Below are 17,359 nucleotides of genomic sequence, written 5' to 3' on the forward strand. Positions count from 1 at the left end.
AGTTCCATTTTACACTAATTCCTGGCAGCAGATAGTCCTGCACCCTTCCAGCTCCTCCTGCCTGTTTGCCCACTTCTCTCCCCTGCATCCCAGCTAACCAGTGATGTGGGGCCCCAAGGAGTTGGCTGAGCCTGTTGACTTGATAGAAACGGGTTTTTCTCCCTTTGGGGTGTGTATGGACAGAGCAATTGAAAAGTTACTGGGAGTGGTAGTCCTGGTGGCAGCCTGCCATTCCATGTGATTCGATGTTATATGAAACAGCTGGGGAATTCAGCCTCTGCTTATTCCTGGCTGCTAACCAGAGTTGATAGAATATAGAAGTTTATTCTGTATTGAAGGAATGCTGTCTATACAAAGAATGCTCCTTAACTTGCAAGTAAGGAAAGGCATGAATATTGCAATACTTGAGAGAAACACAATTTTTTTCTAGGCAGCCATTCTTTCTTTGTGTAAGTATTTTAGGCCATTACGGTTCTCTTAACTTGTTTGACTGCTGTTCCGAAAATTAAAGTCTAATTTTAGTAATATCTGTAACAATGTTTAGTTTTGACTTAAAACTTAAGTTACGTTTTAAGGAGAAGATCCATTTGAGCCAAGGAGGCAGCTTTTCCATGTGAGAAAGGGTGGGTGGGCGGGTGATGTGTGATGTACAAGTCACAGTGGAGCTGTAGGTGAAAGAGCCAGCGGACACAGTGGGTGTTATCTTACACCGAGAAAAGCATGGTGGATGTGTGCTTTTTATTTGCTGGTTTTACAGTCAATTGGATCGTTATGTTTTGTGTTACAGCAAAAAGCTGAGGTTATCAGCAGGATTTGAATCAATAAACTACATGTCACTGTTTCGGTAATCTTGCTGTTTTCTTTTTTCTCTGATTTGCTGAAAAGTATGGGAGGCACAATACCGCCTGCTCCAGCCAGTGCCCCCAAGGAGGAGCCAAGTAAGGTGAGACATGAAGAATTTATCATTAAAAACTAACATTTGGGCTCCCTGCAGAAATTGCTGAGCAGTAGGAGGGGAAAAAATTGCAGTCGGTTTTCACTCAGATAGGGTAGGTGAATATGCTGGGGTGAGCGAGTATGACAGTTCAGTCTGAAGCCTGCCCATTGCATGTTGTAGATGGCTTGTTACAGATGGCTTCCTAGTTTATTTCAAGTGTTATCATGCTCCATTTCCCTAATCCTAATGCCTGATGTTCTGTGCAATGTCAGTGCCAAAGTCTTCATTTCTTTTTTTATGTTCTCGCTGTCTGTTTATACACCTCTTCCCTAGTCATTAGTGGATTAAGTTATATTTGCAGAAGAAATATTAATGATCATTATAGGTAATGAAGTGAACAGTTGAACTATCAACTTTTTAAGGCAATATTGTGGAAGAGGAGGGTTTTTTTTTGGTTTGGTTTTTTGTTAATTTGTTTTAAGGGAGATAATAAATTTGGCTTGTTGATATTTATAGCAGGATTTTCCCAAGCTTAAAACTCTTGCAAAAGCTCAAAAATTTTCTTGGAAGTGGTAGAATTCTTTTTCAGATTTAACAAGGCAGTGGGTGCTGGAATTACCAGCTAGTGCAAACTGTATGGAGGGATTGTGTGTGTGTGTGTGTGTGTAGTAACTATAGTCTGTGACACTGAATATGAAGACATCAGTCCGATAAAACAGGACGTGCTAAGTTGTGAGATTCTAAGTATGTATAAGTGGCAAAGGTCTCTGCCCTTGGCAAATGGAAATGGTATTTTAATCATTGGCACCAACTTACTGTTCACTGCTAAAGGACCTTAGCTTACTAGTATTAGATGTAGAGAAATTTTGATCCAGAGAATGTGTGAGGGAAGGCAGCAAAATTGGAAGCGTTGGTTCGTATTCATTGCAACACTGGTTCTGAATTGGGTATTACCTGGGTAGTTTGGTTCTGAGTATTGAATTGCACAACTTGAAGGACAGGCTTGACCAATACTAGCAGTTCATGAGTCAAAATCTGGGCTCTGAATTATCTGTGTGCATGATAGACAATCTAAGAGGAGAAAAAAGGGGATTTGTGTCTTGAAAATAAAACAGTTTAACCATAGAGTAATCTGATGCTTTGAGGATTAATTTTTGATTTGCTGACGCACTGTTATTTATTGGAGTGGGAATAGAATGTCAGTCAGAAATAATGTATGCTTACAAATACATTTCTCTTCCAGGGCAAAGCAGAGGAACAGCCAGAGGAGCCAGTGAAATCACCTGAACCAGAAAGTGAAGAGAGCGACTTAGGTGTGAAAAATAGATGACTATTGCATTTCACCAATTGGAACGTGATTCTGGAAATCTTCTCTGTTTGTAGATGGAGCTTAATCTTGCTTTTTGTTTTTCCCTCAGAAATTGACAATGAGGGAGTCATCGAACCAGACAATGATGACCCTCAAGAAATGGGAGATGAAAATGTGGAAGTAAGCAGGATATTTTCAATGTCAGTGGCAGTACGAAAGATAAGGAGACGTTTTGGGTTCAGTCTAAGGTAGCAGCTGAGGAGGATGAGTAGTGTATCAGCTATGTAGCCAGCTGTTCCTTTGGCTTTTTTTCTCCTAAACAGAAAACTTACTGGCTTAAAATCACAGTCTTTTCTTATTTAGGGTTAGGGTTAGGTCAGCAAGTTCAGTGAGGAAAATTGGGTCAGAAAACACACAAAAAAAAAAGTATCAAAACGCTCATGAATACTAAATATGTAGAAATCTGCTCTTATTCAACTTACCTTTTGAGTGTTTTTCTAGTTAAAAATGATTGTGGGTAATGTCTCCAAGCTGAACAAAAAGATTCTTTAATTATGATGTCGGTGCAAATTAAAACCAGGGTGCTGGAATCATAAATCTGGAGTTCCCTTTTTTGGTGCTGTCTTAGCATGGTAATTCTGGCTTGTATCCTACAGCTTTTGGGTTTTATGCATGTTTTTCATTTTCTTTGTTTTCTTAGGTAACTGAAGAGATGATGGATCAAGCTAATGCGAAGAAGATTGAAGCAATAAATGCTCTAAGTGAAGGTGCTAAATTTTTTTTTTTTTAGTACATATTCAAGGATATTAGGTTTGGTTCTGTTTTTGAAAAAGGGAAGTAAATATCTTGGACCATTTTGAATGCTTTCAAGGAAGAGAAAACTCACTTCTTATTGGATACCCAAAACTATCTAGAATATGAAAGCTTCTTTAAGCACTGTCTTCCCAAAGCAGCTGTAGTTTCAGCAGGGCGTGGGGAGAATGAGGTACTGCAGCATCTTAATTACAAACTGATCGTTACAGTACTTCCCTACATATAATGATTAGTGTCCCTAGTGGTTTGTCTTAATGCAGTGAAAGGCTGTGTAATAAAGAGGTGACTTCCTATTTGATTGCATACAAAGTTAAATGTACAAATTTAGCATCTCTCCTCCTCTCCAGCATTAACTTTGGAGTTTGTACTTCAGTAATGTAGCAAGTGGGAGAAATTGATTTTCCTGTGTTGATAATGTTCCATTTAAGAAGTGCCATGGGAAGTAACACCCTGTAAGGCAGGTTTGGCAGTTGGGATGTAATTGCATTGCGTAACGATTGAAACTTTACTGGTGCTCATATTTAGGTGAACTTCAGAAGGCTGTCGACTTGTTCACAGATGCTATCAAGCTGAATCCTTGTTTGGCCATCTTGTACGCCAAGAGGGCAAGGTGAGTCATAACAAACCAGCGATTTACATTTCTGCCTGTTCTGTTATTTTCCTTAAGGAGCCTAAATATAATGGCAACTAGAGAGTCTATGGAAACTTAAACCACATGAGGAAAAAAGTACACTTCATGCATTTTCCTGATATGTGATTAAACAGGAAGTAACGGAACGATGTTCCAAAATGCATCGTGGTAATGAGCGTTTTAGTATGTTGGGTTAGAATAAGGCTGGATAACAAACACTTGCAAAATCTGAAGTTTCTTCTAGGATTAAGATGATGATTGAAATCACGTCCTGTTTAGATAGAGAGTTAACTGTGGTTCATGTGAATTTCTCTTCCTGTTGTACATGCTAAATGAATTCTTTCACTGTGAAGTAGACTTGTTTCTCTTCAACAGTCCTACATTTGAACAGGACACACCTATTTCTCAACGCATTCAGTACCCACCTTACTGCTAGTTACACTACCAGACTGCAGATAATGCAGTGGGAACACTGTCAGTTCTGACGTGCGGTCGCCCCAACTTCATAATGCACAAACATGTTTATCTTCCTAATTCTCAGAGAAGGCTGGGCAAGTATGGGTTGCAGAAGCACAAGTGCCCATGGATTTTTTTTTTTCTCCTCAGGCAAAACCCCGCTAACCATCGATGATTTGATAGTTTAGTGGATCTTTTCCATAGCAAGGTATAAATCAAAGAAATGTTCAACTTTTGATGACTTCCATGCAATCACTCAGTGTCCTTTAACTGTTCCATTCTAGTACATCTTAACTGGTACATGCCTTGCTGTTTTTTCCTTCCCGTGTCAAGAGTTTTTTGCATGTCACGCCACTTCTGTACCTTAATACACCGTATTGTTGCCATCATAGTAGTATTACAGTGCCATGCCTTCTCAGCTGGGATTAGCAATCTAAAATGAGAGTGTTAGGAGAAGCTTAAAAGTCACCTCAATTTGGTCTCTTGTAGAAATAAGCAAACAATATATTAGGTTACTGTAAAACCTACAATGTAACAGTACTGCTGATCAAGTGCTGTGAGTAATCCACCCCTCTGGTGGATTTAGGGTTTGGTTCAAGGGGGTTGTGTGTTTGTGAGACTAGGATTTTTTTGCAGCCAGCAGCATTGGAATGCCTCATTGGTGAGGTGTAGCTCTGGGACAATTTCCCGACAGGTTGTCCACCTGTGTGTGTCTGGAAGATGATGTGTAACTTGTACTTGCTTTGTAACAAGCCTTAGTGATTGTTACTTACAGGCACTCTAATTGCTGATAAATTGTTTTCTATTAGATGGAAAAGGGCAGAAGTTCTGACTTGGAGCATCTTGAATATCAAATACTTTTGTCAATTCAGAAATGTTTTCTAGTGTTTCCTCCCAAGATTTTTAATTTGAAATGCCTGAACATCTTAAACATACTGCCCTACTACTTAATCTGATACGCTTGTGTATCGGAAAATTTGCAGTTACTTCACTTAACTGACAAAGGATCGACACTACTTTCTGGGTTCGTGTTTTCTTTCGGCTCTTGTACCCTTGATGACTCGTCTCCGATCTCCTTTAGTAGTTCCTGCTGCTTCTATTCCTGCTTTCTTTCTCTTACTCTTTTAAAGACTATGTAACATGGAATGCATAATACCGATTTGTTCAAATTGCTAGTTGCCACTGGCTATAGAGTCCAGATGCCATGGAATTGAACTGCCCTTTGCATTTATGCATCCTTTCCTTGTGTGCCAAAGTTATTCTTGCCAGCAATGCTGGAGTCTGAACAACGAATGCTTCTGCTTCTTGCTAACGATTCACGTGCAGTGGTGGTGAACTAAATTTCAGTGACTTCATTGTCACTACGAAATCATTTTGAACCCAGCTCTTCAAATGTATTATCTCACTAGCTTGCCTGTTAGTCATCCAAAATTATTTCCAGCCGAAGTTAGTAACTTGGTATTTCAATATGTACAATAAACGTTCCCACAGTGTGTTTGTGAAGCTACAGAAGCCAAATGCTGCCATTAGAGATTGTGACAGAGCCATCAAGATTAATCCTGACTCGGCACAGACCTACAAATGGAGGGGGAAAGCGCACAGGTAATGAACTGCACCTGTACTCAATATTCTCTTTCCTTACTTGGGAGGAACAGTTCTGTTTATGCATGCTCTCCTTTTCTGTGTCTCTGAACTATCTGTCTAGTCCCTGAGAGCAGTAGTCATGGGCCAGGAAACCATTGTGCTGAGTATTTGGCTTACAGGAAGAGAAAGGATGATGGTGATTTGCTGATGGCAATTTACAAGTAGTCTTTCTGGCACTGTTTTTTGTCTTTCTCTCTCTTTTTTTTTTTTAATATATCTTTTAATAGCTTAGGGATGTTCTGAATAGAATTTTCTGATCGTTTCCTAAAGATTATGAATTCTAGGACTGTGGGTTATTTGTTAGGACGTCATTTGTTTTCACGTGGTTCAGTTTTTATTTACTAACCTGAAATTCTTAAACACTTCTCTGCTGCTCTTATTCCATTAGATCCTAGAGCTCTTTTACATAGTAAATTAAACTGCCTAGTTGCTGGGGTTGAAGAGTGGTATTAAGCAAACGGTTCAGTTATTTAAAAGGGCATTAGTCCAGCATGCATTCCCCCTCAACTGTAGTTAAACTCCTCTCTTTTGTCTTAATTACAGTAAACCATCAAAAAAAATAAGGTGCAACTTCTTACGGTCCACATAAAAGCAGGAGGAGTAAATGCTAATAGAACTTCCCCAAAAAAAGGCGTTTTAAACAGTGTTCAGAGGGTAGTTTGCTAATGTCTGCAGTTTTAGTAAACGACATGGATCCTGAGAGTAAGAAGACTGGAGCACAGTTTGGATTAACACCTCTGTAAGCAGAAGTGCTTTGACCCCTCAGGAATACCCCCATTTGCTTAGATTTTTGATTATCAAGAGTTTGTATAAATGAATAGTCAAGAAGTGCTCACAGTGCCTTGTATGACCTCTTCAACTAAGACATGGTGCACCCAGCTGCCTAGGATGTTTGAGTGCTGAGTAAAGAGGGTCCACGGTAGTGATGTGGTAGTGGTGTAGACTTGTACAGAACACTGAACATAGAGTTCTATACTGAACGTGTGCCTAGTGGTGCAGAGTATTTTTATTAGTGTTCTTCACATGTTTCTGTAAGTCCATATAGCTGCAGGTAGAAGTACCGAATGTCACATGCTTGCAAATATTTTGAAGAACTGTGAGAGTTCAGTTTGCTTTTTCTTTCTGAATGTTGGTGTCTTCTGAATTCCAGACTTCTGGGTCACTGGGAGGAGGCTGCTCATGATCTTGCATTAGCATGTAAACTGGATTATGATGAAGATGCTAGCGCCATGCTGAAGGAGGTGCAACCAAGAGTAAGTGGGGAGGCATGATGGAGGTTCCTTCTTTGCTTGTTTGAGTGACATTGCTGCCTTCAGATTCTTCCAATATTCGTTGTCTTGTGGGAATGCGTTCATGTGTCATCTGACACTTTAAACTGAGTTTATAAATACTTCTGTCTTCAGTCACAGCTGTCTATGGCCGTGTGTAGAGAAATTTGGTCTCTGGGGCTGGGCTTGTAACCCAACTGTGAAATAATATCTTCCCTTTTTGGATCTTAACAGGAGAATCTGAAGTAGTTGAAGTTTGCCAGGCATTTTAGAATCTAGACTGAAATATTCAGAAGAGCAAGAGAACACAGTAATATTGGATTTTTTTCCAAAATATTTCTGAATCAATCAAAGCTTCATCCTAAACAGGTTTTACAAAGGAAGTGTTGTTTACTGTGATTTGCACTTTCATGAGTCTGCCCCATGAGGGCAGCCTTATCTATGTAAGACTGGTTTTCAGCCTTTCCCAGGTGATTGACCCCAGCATTCTTCTAAGGAAGATCTTTTGTGTGGTTTTAAAAAAAAAAAAAATATATATATATACACACACCGCTGTTGATAGCAGGCTTTCTTTTTCATCTGTCTTGCATGCTCTTTTAAAGTGTTTGTCAGATGCCAGACTGCAGCTGTTGCATTGTACTGGGTTTAAGTGGCGAGGCTGTGGGGTGTGGAGACTGCTGGGCTGTCCGCTTCTAAGAAGAGACATGGGGCTGCCCCTGTGTCAGACGGAGCCAGTTGCAGCTGGCTCCTGAACAGACCCACTGCTGGACACAGCTGAGCCACTCAGTGATGCTGGTGGTGCTTCTGTGATAACATACGTAAGAAAGAGTTAAAAACCACAGCGCAATAGCTGTGAGAGAGAGTGGAGTAAGGAAAAAAATACGAGAAGCAAACCTGCAGACACCAAGGGCAATGGAGAAGGAGGGTGAGGAGGCTGTGCCCTTGGAGCCATGGAGGGTCATGGAGGAGCAGAGTTCCACCTGCAGCCCGGGGGACCCCATGCCAGAGCAAGTGGATGTGCCCTGAAGGAAGCTGCAGCCCATGAAGAGTCCACACTGGAGCAGGCTCCTGGCAGAAATGGCAGCCTGCAGAGAGGAGCCCAGGCAGAAGCTGGTTTTCTGGCAGGAGCTGCAGGTCATGGGGGACCCAAAGAATTGTAGCCTGTGAGAAGGACCCATGCTGGAGCAGTTTGTGAAGGACTGTATCCTTGGGGGGACCCCACACTGGAGCACAAAGAAAAGCGTGAGGGGGAAGGAGTGGTGGAGGTGCAGTGTTATGAACTGACCACGGTCCCCATCCCCCTACACTGTTCGGGGTGGGGGAAGGAGGTGGAAGAGTTGGGAGGGAAGGAGTGAAGTTGGGCTTTGGGAAGAAGGGGAATAGGGGGAAGGTGGTTTTAGTTTTCTCTTTGTTTCTCATCATCCTACTCTATTTTTAATTGGCAATAAATTAAGTTAATCTTCCCCACGTTGAGTGTGTTTTGCCCGTGATGGTAGTGGATGAGTGATCTCCCTGTCTTTATCTCAAGCCAGTTGCTTCTCCATTTTATTCTCCCTCCGTGTCCTGTTGAGGAGGGAGAGTGAGTGAGCAGCTTAGTACAGCCAGCCAAGCTTAACCCACCACGTGCACAAACACTCTTGTCTCTAAGTTCAGCTTTCAGTTTTCTTACCATGTCTTTGTAGGAGACACTGTCTCCAGCAAAACAACAATGGAAACCTTACAACCTAGTAGTTTTCTGTGTTGGGAGACTGTTGATCTGGGGTAAATGTAATTAGGTCTTAGGTGTTACACTGATGTGTAGTTGCCAGCTGTATGGGAATTTGTGTATGGGGCTCAAGGAAAAACATGATCGTTTCATGGGTGATTTTTTTATCTTTAAGTGAAGATGACACGTGCACCTAATCTAATTACTTCCAGCTTTCCCAGCACTTCTTAGTTTATAGCGTTTTCAGCTGAAAGTCTGAGTCAAATTTTAGAAATGCTTAGTTCATTTTGAAAAATACTTAAAAACAATGAAAATCAAAACTTCAGAAACTCTTTACGTTTCATTTAAAAATAAACCAAAACAAAAACCCAACCAAAAAAAAACCCAAAACACTTCCCTCTCTCTTAATGAACTGTTGAAAGGCCGTAACGTCAGGTTCTGATAACATGTACAGCTTTCAGTATTGGTTGAGTCCTGCTGCCTGCAGTGTGCTTTCTCTGGCCGATGCAGTTATGAAGTGATGTGGTATGGAGTGCGTACCTCCTAGCTAAAATAAGCTGTGTCCAAACTTCACTACTTGGGAAATCATTTCTTTGTTTAAAGGGTATTCTGAAAGGATAGAAGAGTATCCATTGTAGTAGTAGTAGTTAGTATCTCTGTTCTTGAACCTTGATTTTGCTGTGTGTTTCAGGGTAACCATTATACCCAGTTTGTGAATCATCAACCATTTTTCTGCAGTCTGTGTAGGGACACATTCTGGGTTCGGGAAAGCAGTGCTATGGTCAGTGTTCTGTTGTTACCACGAGCTGTGAGCGAGGAGCCCTGGGGAGTTCATTGCTAACTGCTCTCTTCTGCTGGGGCTGTAGATTTGAGAAAAAGCTAATAGTAGGAAGCAAACTTTCTCCCCACCAGCCCTTTCTTGGTTTGAATGAGGAATTCCTTGGTCTGCTGCTGTCTAGCTGTATGTGCTGCCAAGGCACCTGGAACAGCAATAACTATCTAAAGCGTGCAGGGGGTATTATATTTCCTGTTGTGCCAGTGAATATTCCCTTTTCTGGGGTAATTGCAGGTTCTAGCCCTGGGGAAATTTAATATTTCACCGTGAAAGCACAAAAGAACACAGAATGCTGACGTATTTAAGTTCTAACTGTGGTGCAAGTCCCAGAGCTCCATAGCAAAGAAGTCTACTAGAGTGCATGTTCCAGTGAATGCAGTTAGGGCCCAGTAGGCCTGAACAACTGCTATAGAGAGCAGAAGGAACTAACGACTCCTAAAAACAAAGGGGCTTTTAGGATGTGAAGTCAGAGCTTATGTTTAAGAACCGGTAAAAGCAGATGGTTACACTTACATGTATTCTGCATTGAAATACGTTGTGTGATACACTAGAAATGAATGTGACACTTGGTACTCTATTGTAACAGGCTCAGAAAATTGCAGAGCATCGCCGAAAATATGAGCGGAAGCGTGAAGAAAAGGAAATCAAGGAAAGAATGGAAAAGCACGGGAGGAGCATGAGAAGGCGCAAAGGGTGAATACCTAGGTTTTAATATTCCTTAATGATTTGGAGAGTGTAATAGTTATTTCAGTTAAAATGAATTGCAGGGAAGAATTACTTTCAATTTAAGTCTTACATTTTCGAGAGTTGATTTCTGTCTTGGTTACTTGACCTGTAATGAAATCTGAAAAACAGGGCATTGTATGGCATCTGCTTTTATTGCTTATGACAAAAACAGGTTCTGGAATTTCTGTTAATCCAATATTTCAAGAACTCCGTTATTGTATGACTGCACCCGAATAGTTTTCACTTAAAGTATTTTTATGCCTCCTGAAGTGGGAGATTTGAAATTTAGGACAATACTTTACTTTTCTTCCTCACTTCCTGACACAATTTGCTTGCTTTTTTTTTCCTGCTTTACTGATATATTTTAATATATTGGGGATGGGAGTTAGCTCTAAAAATGTAAGTTGAGGTGGCCAAACAAATCACACTGTTTCCATTCAGTCAAAGCATACTCTGCGTAACTTACCTGCACTAACATACTGAAGTGTGAATAGACATCACTATTCCTTGTCCGTGGTTTTGTGCATAGTGAAGTGCTTTGTTTATTGCGTTAGCCTACCTGCCTCAAACAGGCTTGGCTATCTAATTTTTCTCCTAAAACCAGCTGAGCAGTCAAAAACAGGCTGCAGTTCCATTGCTTTGCATGGAATGATATGGTTTCATCCGCAGGAGGAAGAAGCAAGAAGACAAGCAGGAGGAGCTCAGTTTGGTGGTTTCCCAGGTGGCTTCCAAGGTATTTTATTTTTAAGCATCAGTATTTGAGGTAGAGATGACTGTTGTTTCCATGTGGAGTATTATAGCCAGTTTAAATAGCATTTGTTCTCAGGACAGAAAGCTACTTGATGAAGTTCAGAACTTTCTACAAACAACTCTTCGAGCACTAGTAGGAAGAGGGGTGGGATTCTTTCTGTTCAGGAAAGAGGATTGATACTGGATAGCAGATAAAGGGAAGACAGAAATCAGTAATGCTGGGTAACAGAAGGAAAGGATTTATGTCTGAGAAAACAAAGATGCAATATTTGCTTAATTATATGTACTGAAAAACGAGTATAAAAATGTTTTCTAAATTACCCAGGGTGCCTTGGACACATTCTGCTTAAAAACAATAGTTTTAAACTTGAAAATTTGGATTGAGTATTAGGGAAATATGTGCTGGTTGCAAGCTACTGTTGAACAGAATAGTTTTTCAAAGAAGGTAGTTCAGTTTACCTTACAGTAAAGCTGTCCATGAACAGTTCCATGAAAATCAGGGTTTCCATGTTATTTTGGGGTACAATAAATTGGGGAGAAACAAGAGTAAGTACTAATGCTTCTGAAGGTTGAGGTGTAGTTGAGGTAGGCTGCATGCATGCCCCAAGCACAGCTGGGGTAGTTGCTGCTTGAGGATTCACAAACAGAACCTCTATCGTTTTGCTTCAGGGATTTTTAATTTTTTTTTTTTTTAACTACTTTGGTCTGCTTTTGCCCTGCATTGTTCAGTCTAGGCGTTCAAACCCCGTGTTTCTGGGCTTGAGACCTACCTGGTTTAAGTTAACCAGAAAAATAAACGCTCCTGTGTACAAGGGGCTAGAACGGGGTACTCGTTGCAAGCTTCCTGTTGTGTTAAAAATGTGGATGAAATAAGATGTGGGCCTGGGCAGAAAGAGAAGTTGAAGGGCCTGCTTTTCCTTCAGCAGACCAGCTGTAGCCTTACGGAAGACACAGCTTTAGAGGTGTGGCAAAGGAAGCATGGTCTCTCTCAGCCTCCTGCATGGATGAATTAAATGTTTTTCATCATGCATTCTTCTTACCTTGGGTTTTCAGGTGGATTTCCTTGGGCTATGCCTGGAGGTATGCCAGGGCTCAACGAGATTCTCAGTGATCCAGAAGTCCTTGTGGCCGTGCAGGTGAGTATTTGTTAAAATCAAAGCTAAATGTTGGGAGTGAGGGAAGACCAGCACCTATGAGCTAAGGGAAGGAAGGAAAATGGGACCTTCTGGATAGCAATGGGATACCTGTTTATTTATGTTGTGAAATTCTCCCCTTGTGTATGTGGCACCAGATGCCTGGAATCAGTGTTAGCTGTTTTTCAAACTGGGAGCTTAATTACAGATGTGCTTCCCTCCCCCCCCAACTTGCCTGTGATAAGCAAAACTGTGTGCTATATGGAGTTCTTCGTCTCTCTTGAGTCTCTTGAATGGTTATTTTCCACAGAGTATAATTCACTTCTTTTTTGAATGCACACGTGTTGTGGTGAGGTATAATTATGCACAAACAAAAAATTATTGTTAGAATTGTTGCAACACGATATATTATGATAATATTGAGATGAGAATTGCCTTTCTCTTAGGGAATTATTTTTTGCCAGAGGCAAAAATTGTGCATCTGGCATTTTGTAAGTTCATGTTCAGAAAGCTTACTTCCCCAGTGGGCTTGATTAATTGCACAATTTAGTAATTGCTCAATGTCATAACTACCTTAAACAAGAAAAGTACTCCAGCAGATTAAATAGAATGTATATTACAACATCAGTTTTAGGGGCAGGTGGGCTAGGAAAATCTGTGCTATATAGTTATATTTGCATACTAATATGACACAGTGTCTTGTTACTTTTTGTGGGTTGCTGTGGTAACTAGAGTTACTCATTGAACAGCTATGATCCCCATCTAAATAAAAGCATCACAAGGGACCCTTATTTGGTATGCCCTGCAATCACAAAGACGTCACTTCCCATGCAAAGGCTCATGGGTTCCCTTAATGGTGTTTGGAAACACACCTTTACTTGGGCTGCCAGTCAACAGAGTTGACTTGCGTGCAAACCATCCAAAACAAGCCCACGACTTGTAGTTGCATTCACTACCTGGCTAATTTATGCTGTAATACAGGAGTTTGTTTTTAGCAGTGCTAATTCCAGAGCTTTGAGGTGCAGCTAAGTACTAAGCCCTTGCCACATGCCTTTAAGAAGACTCCATTGCACGTTGATTATATATACCCCAACATACTGTAGGACTCTGTTGCAAGAATGTGTGTTGATGGTGTTTTCTGATAATGCCGGCAGGCTTTAACGCGTAGAACCTGCCAGCAAAGCCTTGCTGACCTCATTGTACAAACTTTAGGTTTAGACATGATTTATTCAGCTTTTCAGCTACGTGGACACTGCTGCCTTTTCCTCAGATGTCCAGCTGACTATGATCTGGTCCTCTGGGAACTGATAAGCTGGAGCCTCAAAACCCAGTAGCTTCTACTGCTTGGCTTCTGCTCAGTGCAGCCATGGAATGTGTTGGTGGATAATGGTAGCTGGCAGCTGTTACGTAGGTTATCTGAGGTGGTGAGGAAAACTCCAAAGATACTGAATCACACAAGTGTCTCCCAAATTGCTAACCTTAACTTACTGTTTTAACTGACAGTATGTAAGAGGCTTCTCATAGTGAGGAGTTATTGCTGAAACTGGAGTATTCTGGGAGTGAAGACTTTCTTCTCAGTCTCTTTAGACTTAGTGACTATCATCTCATCGTCTTGGAGACTATTCTCCATGAGCTAACACTGAAATATGCTGTTAACATCTCGGTAAACCTTGCAGCTGTGTGTCCCTGGACATGGGCTAGGTTAAACTGGTTGAGCTGTCAACTCCCGCTTGTCATCTTCAGAAGCAACCAAAGACCCAGATAGGGCTGCCTATGGACACGTTTATAGCAGTTATTGCTCAGCACTAGCATAAAGATAAGAATCTCTGCCAACTAGTATGAAAAATTTCTTTCTTGATGAAGATTTCCAGTTCCATTACCTGAAGATTTATTGTCTTCAGGATTTTTCCTTTTTTTCTTTCTTGTCTTTTTTAAATTGTGGCTGTTACTAATCTTTTACATACAAAAGACTCAAAGTGGCAAAACTTCTGTTGCATTTCTTTTCATAGCTTCTTAACGGTAGCAGTTGTGACCTTTTGCAATGACTTCTAATGCATATTATTTTCACTCATTTGCCCTTAAGCTTTTTAGTCTGAAGAAGTATTGGCTGAAATTTTTGTGTATGTTTCTCTTATTTTATTATTTTGGGTGTCTGGAGGGTTCTGTAGTACTTCATGTGCAACAGCTTTCTCTGGACACAAGATGACATTTGTGTTTTGGAGTCATGAGTCAAACAAGTTCTTTTCAAAAGGAGTGATGTTTAAGATGAACCTATGGGTTCCTTGTTGGACATGTAGTCATGTGTTAGACCCAGGCTTCCACCAAAATGTGTAAGCTGGAAAAAAGAAGAGTGATAATTTTTTCTTTAGAAGTATCTTTCATCCTTTTCCAACTAAAGAGAAGAGGATTAGAAAACCGAGTGTTGCACTGATGCAATTTATCTAATGCTTCCCATTTCACCTTACGTACTAAACATTTCCCTATGGAAACATTGATATCCTCAGTCTTAAACTTTATTCTGAGAATATTGCTCATCAGTGTGAAACCTTGGAGGTGTTAAACATTCTTATAAACACAGTCTAAGATTAAGGACTTAAGGGCGTTGCACAAGTGCAGAGTAATTTGCTTGCTGGGAATTCATAGGACCATAAAATTGGATATTTAACATTCATTTAGGTGTGCTTTGACGCAAACCAGTGACTAAGCTTACTCAGCATTTTGTTCCAGATTGATATACAGGTGACAACACAGATTTAACAACATGACACGATCTTTAGAGTCATATACCCTGTTTTGAAATGGAAAGTCAAGACGTTTGAGGTTCGGAGAGTCTTTTTTTTTTTTTTCCCCTTTGCATAGGAATCATTTAAAGTGGAGAGAATATATCTAGTGTCTGCTTTCTGAGCTTCAGCATCCTATTTTTCATAGACTTTGCAGATGGCCTTTTTGAAGGCAGACAAGACACTTGTAAATCCTTCTAACGCAAGATGACACTTGACTCTTGGTTCCCAACATGTGTAAAACAAACCAAACCATGTGGGTGATTTCAGTGGGGTCCACGCCTACCAAACGCAGTTTTGGATCAGGCTTGTTAAACAGCTTTTGTCTCTGCCTGATGCTAGAATAGCTAGAGGTTGGTGTTAGTGGGGCACAGACAGTTCTGAGGACACCGGTCGGTTTTGCTGGTTTCCAGAGAAAACATCTGCAGTAGCAATGGGCTCTAGAAGTTTGTATCTTCCAGTAAAACTGCTTAAATGTGTTAGAAAGAGCAGCAAATGAAGCTGAGGCAGATGATTTGTGTGGGACATAATAAACTGCTTGCTCTTCAGCTGGATTAAAGAAAACTTGAATCTTTGCAGAAGTTGCTTGTAACAGAAACATGTTTCCAGGCTGAGATGTAAAATCGGTCTGTACAGATTTATTAAAGGGCACTGTTCAAAACATACACATGTCAAATGAGTAAAACCAGTTGTAATTCAGTGGAGGACAAAGGTGTTCTGGAAGTACAGGAAGAAATACTAATGCTTCTCATGTGAAATGGAGATGGTGAAGTTGGGATTCTTTCAGCCACTGACTTCAGTGTATAGGTGAATGTGTGTATTAACTGCAACACAAAAGTGTGATGAGAGATAATAAGGTTCTCTTCTAGTTGTGATTTCTCAGAGGAGGTGGGGAATGACTGAGAATTAGATGCATTTTTTAAAGCCAGACACTGCCACATCATCTGCTCGCGGGTCAGCAGATCACAGTTTCTGCTGGTAGAAGAAACCGAGGTGTAAGGGATGAGTAACAGCCATTGCTCGGAGAAGGATTATCCTATCATGCGTGCTGCACACCCAGAGCTCCTGCCTCATTCAGAACGCATCTGAAGATGCCTGAATAGAAATAATCCACTAGGTGTGGCTGTGTTAGATGGCACCTGTTTTGAGGTAAAGAACTCCTATTTTAAGCCCCTTCTCGCATACTGCACTATTACTGCATCTAGTTCAGTAACGACTCTGGTGGCTGATGCAGCGTTAAGCGCATGCACTGTATTCTTGTGTTCACTTCAGAGACCTCTTGCCCCAAACTCTAACCTATTAGTCTTGTCATGTTAAAAGCTGAGCGGGACTAGATTCACGTTGGAACCACATAACCATCAACCTCCATAGATTTGTTTCATAAATGCCCTAACTTTTGCTTTTCATCCTGCAGGATCCAGAAGTTATGGCTGCGTTCCAAGATGTTGCCCAGAACCCAGCAAATATGTCCAAGTACCAGAACAATCCCAAGGTCATGAATCTCATCAGTAAATTGTCTGCCAAATTTGGCAGTAAACCTTAAAATCCCGTGTTCTTAAAAATCATATCTGAGTGGGAAGGATTGGATTTGGCTAACCAGTGTTGCAGTAAAACAAACCATTGTACCTCTGATGATCTTGGGAAGAGAAATGGGCTGTTCTGAGGAGAACTGCTCTCTAGCCCCAAGCATTGACTTTATTCAGTGATTGGTTTATAGCACTCAAATTATATTCAGATGCCCTAGTTTTAACCATCCCTCCCTCTTCAAGAGTTGCAGCCTTTTATTATAACTATTACAGACAGTTTCCTTTGAATGAACGCTCCCGTAAGAAATAGTAATATTTCCGGAGTGTAAGATAAAAACCTGCTGTTGTGTTGGTTTGGATTTTTTTTTTTAATTACTCAGTGAGCAAAGAGGAAGGAACTTGAACAGTTGAAAGTCTGTCTTAATCCACTTAGGACAGAAGAGTTGGCCCGATGACAAATAGTAAAGGTGGGACAAGTCTGAAAAATTAACTGGATAAAAGAATTAAAGGAATTGTCTACAAGTACAGGTCTTTTTTTTTTTTTTAATGGATGACTGACTTTATATCGCTATTAAAATTACCAGTATAACCATGCTAGCTAGTTACACACTGGAACTTCTGGCAGTACTGCAAATAATGTAGTATTTTGATCACCACAACTGCGTAGCGAAGGTACAGTCCTGTCCTTTGCACAGCCTGGCATGACGTATGTATTGCAGAGGCCACGGAGGTTTTGTTACTTGCTCAATCCTTGTCCAGCACCTTTTCAAAACACTTCCTGACATGGGTATGGGAGAGCAGCTTACTGTCTCTGCTCGTGCTCTTGTCCTTTCCCAGTTGGCAGGT

General features: G+C 40.8%; 1 protein-coding gene across 1 annotated transcript; it reads left to right on the forward strand.

Moving 5' to 3' along the window:
* The first annotated feature begins 886 nt into the window (after positions 1 to 886).
* ST13 (suppression of tumorigenicity 13 (colon carcinoma) (Hsp70 interacting protein)) lies at positions 887 to 16,769 on the forward strand. Its single transcript, XM_010154428.1, is given in 12 exon segments — positions 887 to 943; positions 2,181 to 2,250; positions 2,356 to 2,426; positions 2,947 to 3,013; positions 3,585 to 3,669; positions 5,638 to 5,748; positions 6,941 to 7,043; positions 10,185 to 10,254; positions 10,257 to 10,291; positions 10,994 to 11,057; positions 12,128 to 12,210; positions 16,402 to 16,769. Coding segments are annotated over 12 exon segments (945 nt in total). The 3' UTR covers positions 16,531 to 16,769.
* Positions 16,770 to 17,359: the final 590 nt, after the last annotated feature.

Source organism: Eurypyga helias, unplaced genomic scaffold (genome assembly GCF_000690775.1).
Source record: "Eurypyga helias isolate BGI_N326 unplaced genomic scaffold, ASM69077v1 scaffold15396, whole genome shotgun sequence".
Lineage (NCBI taxonomy): Eukaryota > Metazoa > Chordata > Aves > Eurypygiformes > Eurypygidae > Eurypyga > Eurypyga helias.